The sequence below is a fragment of the Rousettus aegyptiacus genome, unplaced genomic scaffold (genome assembly GCF_014176215.1).
Source record: "Rousettus aegyptiacus isolate mRouAeg1 unplaced genomic scaffold, mRouAeg1.p scaffold_m13_p_6, whole genome shotgun sequence".
NCBI classification, from domain to species: domain Eukaryota; kingdom Metazoa; phylum Chordata; class Mammalia; order Chiroptera; family Pteropodidae; genus Rousettus; species Rousettus aegyptiacus.
The window spans coordinates 110,463,314-110,474,839 of NW_023416309.1; the positions used below are offsets into that span (position 1 = coordinate 110,463,314).

The 11,526-nt window shown below is 54.5% G+C and overlaps 1 protein-coding gene across 2 annotated transcripts in view; it reads left to right on the forward strand.

Annotated features, from left to right (window-relative positions):
* Positions 1-6,332, forward strand: part of TTYH2 (tweety family member 2) — a 31,954-nt gene extending 25,622 nt beyond the window's left edge. Inside the window, exons 11-14 of one of the 2 annotated variants that reach the window (XM_016143595.2) lie at positions 137-279; positions 969-1,154; positions 1,618-1,696; positions 4,504-6,332. In XM_016143595.2, coding sequence (XP_015999081.1) covers positions 137-279; positions 969-1,154; positions 1,618-1,696; positions 4,504-4,584 — 489 coding nt within the window. In that variant the 3' untranslated portion in view covers positions 4,585-6,332. Of the gene's footprint in view, positions 1-136; positions 280-968; positions 1,246-1,617; positions 1,697-4,503 lie in introns of both variants that reach the window. The other variant, XM_016143594.2, reaches the window with a different exon arrangement.
* Positions 6,333-11,526: the final 5,194 nt, after the last annotated feature.

An 11,526-nucleotide genomic window follows, 5' to 3' on the forward strand; every position in this document is an offset into this window, starting at 1 on the left:
GGCTCGAGTGTGGACCTTTAATGGCTGTGTAAGGTGCTTGGGGCAGGAAGGGGCGGTTGTCTAGGCCCGGGCCAAGGGAGAGGGGCTTCCAGCGACAAGCTCAGACCCCGCACTGTGCCCTACCCCCCCGCTCCAGGACTACCTGGACGCTCTCACTGGTGTCTGCTACGACGGCCTCGAGGGCTTGCTCTACCTTGGCCTCTTCTCCCTCCTGGCGGCCCTGGCGTTCTCTACCATGATCTGTGCGGGGCCTCGGGCCTGGAAGCACCTGACCACCAGGTGGGCTGCCTGGAGGGGGCTCTCTGGGGAGCAGGCGGGAGGCTCTGCTCTGACCGAGCCGAGAGCTCATAAGCCAGGATGGACAAGGGCAGCAGAGGGCCCAGGCTTTTAGCCCTAACGGGCCACCTGCATGTCTGTGGAAGGAAGGTTCCCTGAGAGTCCAGACAGACCCCCAAAAGGAGGCTCCGGGGGCGTGGCGGGGCAGGAGTGGGGCCGAGCATAGTGACTCCGTCATTCCATGACTGGCCATCCCTTGCTTGTCCTCTCTTCCTCTGCAGGACTTTGGGACATGAGGTAATGAGGAGAGCTTTGGGTGCTGGGAGGGGTGCCCCCAGAATGTCAGGAAGGAGAGAGCGTGGCACCTGCAATCTCATTGAGGAGAGGGACAGAGATGAGATGGTGTTTCAGCACCTCGAGAGTAGACCAGACAGGAGGAAGCAGGGTCGGCAGTGTCAGTGCACACGCGGTCAGCATGGTGGGCTGCCTGGAGGAGGTGGACGTGCAGTTGGAAACGGGGCTGAGTGATCGGGGGAGGCTGGGCTGAGGAACGTGTTTTTGAGGAAACAAGGACACATGTATGTGGCCATAGGGAGGGTCTTGGGGGGAAAAGCCGGGAAGCAGCCAGCACCCCACTGCCTTGGAGCCTCCCTCGTCCCTCATGGTCAGCCATAATCTACGTGTCCTTCTAGGGACAGAGACTACGATGACATCGACGATGACGACCCCTTCAACCCCCAGGCCCGGCGCATCGCTGCCCACAATCCCCCTCGGGGGCAGCTGCACAGCTTCTGCAGCTACAGCAGTGGCCTGGGCAGCCAGACCAGCCTGCAGCCCCCCGCCCAGACCGTCTCCAACGCCCCCGTCTCGGAGTACATGTACGGCCGGGGCTCCTGGGGCCTCCCCTCGTGCCGCGTAGCCCTCGGGGACGTGGGTCTGTGGGCAGCACATCCGGGTCCGGAGAGCCAGGTGGGGAGGAAGCATCGAATGCCAATCGTGGTCCCCTCACCGCAGCCACAGGATGCCTGGCGGGGAGGCCCCCAGGGCGCACCCAGTCACCCCTGCACATCCACGTGTGTGAGGGAACCCGCCGGAGGTGCCACGAGCCCGCGGGGCAAGTTCCAAGGCTGAGGAGCGGCATCTCTCCCGGCTGCTCCCGGCCCCCGCCACCCACCTACTGCTGCTTCCTGGGCCACCCGGAGCCCACGCCCCCTCCTCTCTGCCCACGGTCTGCTTCCATCCCCCCATTCCCCTAAGGGACCCTCCTGCCGAAATCTGAGCTCCCCCTGCCCCCGCCCCCACACACCTGACCCTCCTGAGCGCTCCTCTCGCTCCCTGCAGGAACCAAGCCATGCTCTTTGGCGGGAACCCACGCTACGAGAACATGCCGCTCATCGGGAGAGGCTCCCCGCCCCCCACGGTAACTGGGCCCCCGCAGCAGGGGCGGGCAGAAGCGTTCTTGGGCCAGGTGTCTGTCGGGGACAGTGCCCCCGCCTTCCCTCAGTGGGACGAGGGGTTTCACCTGCCCCATCTGGGCGGTTTGGAAGGGGGCCGTCCAGGTGGCGAACTAGGAACGCTCTTCAGGGGGTCAGTGACACGGGCGGGGACCCTGAGGACCAGGAGGGCCGCGCGCGCTCCCGGGTGTCCGGCGAGTGTTCTGGATGGACACTGTCCCGGGAGAGAAAGGCAGGTCGCCGACTCCGTCGTCAGGAAGTGTGTCTGCAGGACTGGAGACTCAGGAAGGCTGCAATAGAAAGTGCCCCATGGCACTTCGGGACCCGGAGGGAGGGATCGTCCCGGCGGCCCCTCAGGACCTGGGGAGGCCCTGCAGAGCAGGTGGCCTGTGAACCTCACCCTAGAGCAGTGGGCCTCGCCCTAGGCGCCGCGGCCGCCCCAGGAGCGGTCCGCCACATCTGGAGGCATTTTCGGTTGCCACGACTGGGTGTAGTTGCTGCCGGCATCCAGCGGGTGGGGGCCAGGGATGCTGCCAAGCCCCCCAGAGTCACAGGACGGCCCCCGCCTGAAAAAATGACGGGCCTCAAGTGTCCCTAGTGTCGTGGTTGAGAAACCACGCTCTGGCTCCCTCGTCTCTCCCTGCCGTGACCCCACCTGGCCGTTTCTGCCCAGAGTGCCTCCCGCATCCAGGGTCCTCAGCCCAGGACGGTGGGTGGGTCGAAGCCTGCGCTCAGAGTGGGCACCTTTTAAATGCCCACCCGGCTTCTCTCTAACCGGACGCCTCCTGGGTTCCTTTTTTTGTTTTTTTTTTGCCGCCAGCTGCTATGGAATACAAATTGATTTCAATGTTAATCTGAGCACAACATAATTAGGGGAAATCTGCTACCGTGAAAAATGAATTATTCAAAGCACCGTGATGCCAAATGAAAACGATTTTTGGATCACCTTCTGTTTTGAAGGATCCAGGCCACTCTCCCTGCCTTTAGCAGAGATAATCAAGAACTGACCCTATTTCAAAGGCTCAAGGACAGAGTAAACCTTCTTCTGTAGAATTAAGACTTGCCCAGAAACCCCGGCGGCTTTGGCAGCGGTGACTGCCCTGCCCCCAGGAAGGGCCCCGCCCCCCACCCCCATCATGCAAGGACACGGGGAGACACGACTAATGCTGAGGACCCAGGAGCCCACAGCATGGAGGTGCGGACGTGTGCCCCAATAATGACCACGCAGCCGGCCGCTCCCCACCCTCCCCCGTGCCTGCTCGAAACACTCGTCAGTGCTCAGAGCAGCGGACGTGTGCACAAACCCCTCCCTCCGCCCACGCCATCTCTGCGGCACACGAGGGTTCGCTAAGGTGGCCAATGTCCGGCAAGCCCATCGGCGTGTGCAGCCCGGCCCGTTCCCTTGGTTACGCGTGTGTCCTCCCTCAGCTCTGCCTCCCGGAACTGTCCTTCCAGCGAACATGTCCTAGACTTGACGGACGAAAAGACAACTTGGGCGATTATTAAAAATGCCAGTCCCAGCACTCGATCCCCGAGGCGCTGAAACCATGTCCAGGGCAGCCGCCTAGGTGATGCCGAGCTCCCCTAGACGTGAGTTTAAGAAATGCTGCTTCCGGCAGGAGGGTCTCACCCCTGAGCATGCAGCGGAATCACCTGGGCTACTCGTTGCCGCACGGGCCCAGGGATTTGCATGTCTAGCATGCCCCCAGGTAAAGCCGAAACTGCCGGTCCGGGTCAGCCTTCCTCACCCTCAGCTCGACTGCCCTCCGGACAGCCACGCTTTGCTGTGGGCTGTGCCCTGGAGGATGCTGAGCTGCCTCCCTGGCCTCTACCCACTCAATGCCAGTAGCAGTCCCCACTGCCTCCTCCCAAGTCATGACAACTAAAAATGCCTCCAGACATTGCCAAGAGTCGCTGGGGGGACAAAATCACCCCTGATCGAGACCCACTAGGTTCAAGAGTCTCTCCCAATACACACACACCAGCTGGAAGCATTTGTTCCCTGTCCAGTGTGAATGGCCTGGACCTGGACCCCCAAAATTACCCTGGGGCCGAGAGGCAGTCGGGGTCCTGCCGACCCTCGCTGCTTGGGGTCAGCAGACCAGCAGCACCTGGGGCCTGTTGGAATGCAGCCTCTCAGGTCCCGTGGCGTGAGGAGCCACGTCCCTCTACTCCCGAGCGGCCGCCGATGTCCGGCGAGCGCTCCCTTCGCGTCAGGTCTCCGCTTCACCAACTTGTCTGCGCTTGGAAGAGCTCGCAAAGCACAGCCTGGTTGGAGAACCGCCGTGTCAGGGGTCTTATCGTGCCGTCCTCTCAGTGCAAGAGCTGAGTGCTCTGAGGGCTGTTTCGCAGGTGGGGAAACAGGCCAAGGCAATGGGACTTGCACCCGGCTCTCTGAGTCAGCGCGCCTGTGCCCTCGGCCCGCTCACCGTCCGGGCTCCTGAGTGCCCTGTGCACCCTGGGACGCCGTCCCTGGTGTCGGCGGCAGCCATGGGGGAGGGCTTGGCCGGTCAGTGTGTGCAGCACGCATCCGAGCCTGGGAGCCAGACGTCCCGATGGCCCCACGGCGGGAAGCGTCCCCAGACGGGAAGCCTGTGCGAGCCGGTCTAGTTCCCTCCGGGCCCCATCAGATGCCCCGGCATTCGACCATGGCGCCCGACTGCCGCGGCCAGCCCGGACTGCCCTCCCTCGGAAGCTCCTGGCGCCTTCGCCAGTGCAGTGTCCCGTGACACGCCCTGGCCCTGTCCTGACCCCGCTCTCCTCTCCCCCACAGTATTCTCCCAGCATGAGGGCCACCTACATGTCCGTGGCGGACGCACACCTGAGGCACTACGGGAGCGAGTTGCCAGCCTAGCACACTTCCAGGGGGTCCCGCCTCCTTGATCCATTTTGGTTTTCACTTAATTCGAATGAGAGCTGCATTTCTGCGACAGAAACCAAAGGCGTCTGGAGATGCGCGCAGGACGGAGGGATCGGAAGCCGCCTGCTGCCGCAGAGAACCGGCCTGGGGCTGGCTGAGATTCCTGACCAAAGGCCCGGGCCGACAGGGGACCCACGACTCAGCCCAGCCTCTCCTTCTTTGGGCCTCTCCACGCCAGAAATGTCCCCCAGGCTCTCGGCAGTCCCTAAGCTGGGAGCCTGGTTCGGCTCACCCCTACGTGCCACCCTGGCCAGGTGAGGCGTGGCAGTGAGGAGGGGCTGGGTCAGGCTCCAGCGTCCCGTTGCCGGGACTGTGCCTCCTGTTAGCACAGCCAGAAGCCCAGATGACCACTGTCTCGGAGTCACCTCTCCTGGCTACACCGATGGGTGGCAGTTCCCTGCAGGCGAAGGAGGAAGGGCTGATCAGGAGATGCTTTTAAGGGAGGCGCCGTCATTGATAAGATCAGACACTGTCCAAAGCAGTCTCCAGGAGCCAGGTGGCCTCTTCCTGGGCCACAGAGGGAAGGCGCTGGAGACTCCACAGGAGGCTGGCGGCTCCAGGGCCAGGGAACTGCAGCCTCGTGCCCAGCCAACTCCGGCGGCGAGAGACCCGCGTGCGTGACACGTTCTTCCCGCCTCTCTGCGACCCTCTGTGGCCTCACTTCCATTCCAAAATCGATGCCATTTGTTCGCGACACGTAGGGGTGGTCTCAGGTGTTGATAGATACTTCGAAAGCGACTTTAACTTTTGTTTTCCAGTGTTTTGAGTATTTCTATGATCCAAAGAATTGGAACTCATAGTGCATCCGGTTTTTACAGTAGATTTGGGGCTCGTTCCTTACACCTGATTTGTACCCCATTCCTCATCAGATTTTGCTGTCACCAGCCAGTTCTTTATGGATCTGGAGGCGGAAGAGAGGAGATTTTCCCAAGCAGCTGTTTGATGGGAATATGGGTTCATTCCACTCAGAGGGGCGGGGGGCGGGGGGTGTCCTTTAAGAGAGGAAGTCAGGGAAATGGCGAGTTTGTCAGTAAAGGTTTTAGCAAAGTGGGACAACTGTGTCTTGATGGGAAAACAGGGATCTTCCCTACCTGTCCCTACCCCGTTGTCCCAGGCCCCTGCGCTGTACCTGCCAGGTGAGAAGGAGCTTGTTAACCAGGAGAAAATGACCACCCGTCGTTCTGCCCACTGAGGATCCGGGGTGGGGGGGGCCCTCTGGTGCTTCCAACCTCCTACCACCTCGCAGTGCACGGCACAGAGTCCCCAACGCCTCCACGCCAAAGCAGGGACCCGGGGTGGCGTGGCTTGGGACAAGGGCTCCGTTTCCATTTTGGAAGAGCCACTCTCTCGTCAAAACCGTGACAGCAGAGTGGTTCTCGGCTTCCAGCCAAGCCCCCGGGACAGAACGGGGCCACAGGGCAACCAGGATGCTCTTGCCTGCATTAACCTGTACATACCGTTACCGTGGACACCTTCGCGCCATGCGCAGATGAGGAACTCTGCGAGGTCAAGGTGTTGCTTCTTAACATTTCATTTTCAGTGACTAGAGAGTTGATTTTAATGCATGAAAACTAAACCAGAACCCTCGGGTGGCTCCCGAAGGAGCCAGGTGGGCACACCTCTGCTTGGCACATGTGCGCCCTCGCCTGGGGGACAAATAAACCACTTACGCTAAAATGCGACTCAGTCTTCTAACTTCCTCAGCTACAGGAATAAGGAGGGGACTGACCGGTCCCTTCCAGCTCCGTTACGTATGCTGGGAGGGCTTCAAGGCAGATCCCAGTAGCGATTTCAGCGTGAGGATTGAAAGACGGGGCTACCGAATGACCGTCCCAGGACCTCTCATGTGGCCACTAGCTACTCTTGGATTCAGACTTTGTTTCTGCCCTGGTCCATCTCCCAAGTTCCCCCTAACGGGACTGTGGTCACACAGCTTTGCCAGGGATCCTTGCTGCGTCCTCTCCCTACGTCCTACACCTCCATGGGGTACCTGTCCGGGCAGGGGCACCCTGAGATGCGCTGCACCCTTCACACTTTCTTTGCTGTCTTGTTTGTCTGGTGAGCAGCCGAGCCAGCCTGGGATGGCTCTGCGGAGCAGACTCCAGCTCTCCGCCTGTGGCCCTGAGCTACTGTTTATTCTTCTGCGTAGCAGCTGAGCTCCCGGAATTGCCTGTTTAAAGGAGCTTCCTGCAGGGAGCAGCTTAGCGTCCTTTGGGAGCATTTGAGGTGAGTGCCCAGGGCAGGCTCAGAACTGCACATCCTTCCGCCTGAGACCAGAACTGGGGCATCTTTTGAGTGGAAACATTTTCCCACCCATGTGGCGGGACGGCCTTTTACCCTCGTCTCGGGATGGCAGTGGGAATGAGGCAGGGAGCATGGGAGAAACTCTCCTATAATGAGTCTGATTTTTTTAAAGGTAACTGCAGGTCGATACCCAAATGAAGTTCTTCTGGGGCCTCCCACTGTCCCTGGGGTCTGGACTGAGACCTGAGCTGTAGGCAGGCCCTGAACGAAGTAGGAAGGAGGCCAGGCGGGCGTGCACAAGCTTGAGGGCGGTTTCGATCACTATGTTTGTCACTTCCCTTTGCCATCTTGGCCTGCACTAATCTCTCACCCAAGAGAAAGGGGTGAGGCGGGAAGGCCTCCCAGCCAAGCCGGCCACTCTTCCACTGCCGGCCTCGTCATCCCCAAACATCTCTGAGCAGCCCTGAGTCCGGCCCCAGGAACCCGCTCTCAAAGAGAAAGAGTAACTAATTCCATCAGGCCCCTCGGTACATGGAACCTTGTTAGGAACAGGCATGAGTCTGAGTCTACTATTCAGGGCCCACTTATCCACATGGGCAGCTGCCAGAGTGGTCCCTTCTCCAAAGCTAACTCCTGTCCAGTCGTCCCAAGCCGTGCCCCACTATATTTATTCCCTCCTCCAAAGCTTGGAGGTCTTGCATTTCAAAGCAGCTGATGCAATGTCACTGCCTCATGGCTCAAGGGGCTTTGTGTGCCCCCTGACGGATACACCCAGGTCAGCAGATTTTGCCTTCCTTTCTTCTCCCTTTCATTCATTTAACTAAAAGTACATTGATCACCTAGCACAAGGGCCAGCAATCTATGACCTGTGAAATTCTACCCAAACTGATCTACAGATTCAACGCAATTCCTATAAGCCCAGCCCGACCTGCTGCCTTATATGGCCTATAAATAGAGTTTTTATATTTTTTAATGGTTTATAAAGATCAAATATTTACAACTGATTTTGATAGTGGAGAACATGATTAACTTCGAACCTCAATTAAGCATAATGTTATCCCTTCCCTACAAAAATCCATTTTTCTCATTAATAGACCTGAATCACACACACACACACACACACACACACACACACACACACACACAAAACTATGCTCAGTATTTTGAATTTTGTTAATCAAAAATGTGTGGGAATTGGTTTTTCCTCTTACCATGTAAGTATCTAGAAAATATCTTTGATTTTGCCTCCTAACCTGCAGATAGTAAGTACTCTAGTATTTATTATCTTTTACGGTAGTGCGCGGTTTGCTGGCGTGGGCCCGCCACGTCACCTCCTCCAAATCCTGGGACCACAGAAGCATCTAAGGCAGTCGTGGACCTTAACGTCATGGAGTTTACAAACAGGGAGGAAAGACGTCCTCATTCAAAACATCTTTTTGTGTGTTCTCACATGGCGGAAGGGGCTAGCGGGCCCTCCAGGGTCTCTTTTATGAGGGCGCTCATCCAGGTCATGACAGTTCACCCTCATGACCTAGTCACCTCCTAAGGCCCCACCTCCAAATATATCCCGTTGGAGGCTAGTTTTCGATCTGTGGATTTTGGCAGGACATAAACATTCCTACCATGGGAAGGGTGTATGGGGATTATGTGCACCATCTTCACACCTTTTCTGTAAATTGAAACTTCTAAAATAAAAAGTTTATTTTAAAATGGGGTACGTGGCAGCCAGGATACCTGGTTCCACCACTTAATTGCCAGAGCAATTAAGCAAGAAAAATAAATAAAAGCTATCGAAATTGGAAAAGAAGTAAAAATACCTCTGTTCACGGATGATATGATTTTAGATGGGGAAAACTCTAAAATTCCACCAACGATTGTTAGAAATAATAAATGAAGCCAGCAAAGTAGCTGGATAGGAAATGAACACACAAACTAACGACGAACAATCTGAAAAGGGAAATTTTTAAAAAGTCAATTTATGATCGTATGACAAATTAAAATACTTAGGAATTAACCAAGAAAATGAAAGAATTACATAATCGAAACTACAAATATTGCTGAAAAAAAATTAAAAAGACATAAATGGAAAGACATCTCATGCTCATGGTTTGGAAGACTCAATATCATTAAAACAAAAATACTGCCCAAAGTGATCTGCAGATTTGATGCAATCTCTATGAAAATACCAGTGACATTTTTTTTCAGAATTAGAAAAACCCATCCTAAAATTCGTGCAATCTCAAGAGACTCTAAATAGCCAAGACAGCTTTTAAAAAGAGTGAACTTAGTGCAGCCAGGCCACCCTGAGTGTGTCTGATCTTGTCTAATCTTGGAAGCTAAGCAAAGTTGGGCCTGGTTAGTATTTGGATGGGAGACCACCTAGGAAGACCAGGTGCTGCAGGTGTTTAAAAAAAAAAAAAAAGTGAACTTGCAGGACTCCCACCTCATGATTTCAAATTTTATTACAGAGCTACAGTAATCAAAAGCCGATGATGCTGGCTTAAAGTCAGACATATAGACCAGTGGAAAAAATAGAGCCCAGAAATAAACATCCACACATACGGTCAAATGTCCACACACCATGATTTTCAACGGGAGACTAAAGCTATTCGATGGGAAAAGGACGGTCTTTTCAACAAATGATGCTAATAAAACTGGATATCTACATGCAAAAGAATTAAATTGGATACTTACCTAATAGCATCCACAAAAATTAACTCAAAATGGATAAAAGACCTAAATATAAAACCTAAAACTATAGAAGAAAGCAGAGCAAAAGCTTCACAACTCTGGATTTGGCAGTGACTTCCTGGGCATGATCCCAAAGGCACAGACAACAAAAGAAAAAATAAATTGGATTTCATGAAAATTTTTAAATTTGTGCATTAAAAGACACTATCAATGGAGTAAAAAGACAATCTATCACATAGGAGAAACTATTTGTAAATCATATATATGTAATAAGGGATTAATATTCAGAATACATAAAAAATTCAACAATAAAAAAAATCTGATTCGAAAATGGGCAAAGGATTTGAATAGCTTTGCCTTCAAAGAAGATATATGAATGGCCAAAAAGCATATGAAAATACACTCACTATCACTAACCGTTGGGGAAATGCAAATCAAAACTATGAGATACCACCTCACAGCCATTGGGGTGGCTACTAAAACAGAGAGAGAGAGAGGGAGGGAGGAAGGAAGGAAGGAAGGAAGGAAGGAAGGAAGGAAGGAAGGAAGGAAGGAAGGAAGGAAGGAAGGAAGGAAGGAACCTAGAAAATAAATGTTGGCCAGGATATGAAGAAAGGGGAACCTTTGCGCACTGTTGGTGGGAATGTAAATGGTGCAGCCACTGTGGGAAATAGTATGTGGTTCTTCGAAATATTAGTAAGCTATATTAAGCAAATAGAATTGCCATTGAGCCAGCAATTTCACTTCCCGAAAGACTTGAAAGCAGGGTCCTGGAAAGAGATTGGTACCCACGTTCACAGCAGCATCATTCCCAAGCATGAAAGGTGGAGGCGGCCGAAGGGTCCATCCACAGACTGAAAGGATAAACGAAATGCGGTATGCACGCATAATGGAATATTATTCAGTCTTAAAAAGGAAGAAAATTCTGCATATATTACAACACAGATGAACCTTGAAGACATTGTGCGAAACGATGCAAGCCAATCACAAAAGGCAAATACCGTGTGATCCCACTTGTATGATGTAAAGTAGTCGAATTTAGAAAGTGAAAAGAAAAAATGTTTTTAATTCTATTTATAGAATATATATTCCCACTGCCCCACCCAGGGAATTATGGGTGCAGAAGGCTCGACTCCCCGGAGCTGGGGGCCGGGGCGCGGGGGGGCCTCTGTGACGGCAGTCCCAACGCTCCACTGTGGGGCTGGCTGATCTGTTTTTCACTTCTGGACCCTTTGTCTGGGTCTGATTCGCCTCTGACCACACCGAGCCGGTTCAATGGGGCTTTCAGACTCCCCTCCGCCCATCCCCCAGCACCACCTTCAGCACCCACCCCCAAGGGCGTCTTTTGCTCAGAGATGCTGGTGGGGATGGGAGCCAGGGGTGGCGGTGGTGGCAGTAGTCACTTAGGAGCTCGTCCTGGGTTAGTGTGGTTGGGCAAGGTGCTATCTCACTGGAGATTTGATTGCTCCTGGCCAGTTCGATGCAGGCGGGGAGGGGCGGAGACATGTTTATGGAGAAACTTGGGGGCCGAAGGGGAGAACAGATGTTTTCTTTCTGTACTTTCACAGCTCCAAAACCCCTGGGAAGTTGTCTGGGTGTCTTAGCCTGCCTCCTGGGACCTCCCACAAACTGGCCCCAGCTGACCTTTACAAATTCCTCTCTCATTTGCCCCCTGCAGATGAGCCCCCCAAACACCTTTCTTCCATAACCACCACCCCTCCCTTGCTCATCACGCCCTCCCCCCAGTATGGAAGAGTCTCCCATTCCTTCCCCCTGAAACTCAGAACTATTTGTCCAGACCCAGTTCTAGCCCCAAGTCCCACTTCTTGGGTGACATGTCCCTCGTCCTCCCCCACCCAGATATCCAGTGCGTATCCCTGAATTCTGGTTAACCCGACCCCCTGCAGCAGGAAGTTCAGGGCTGGCATTCAAGTCCGCCAT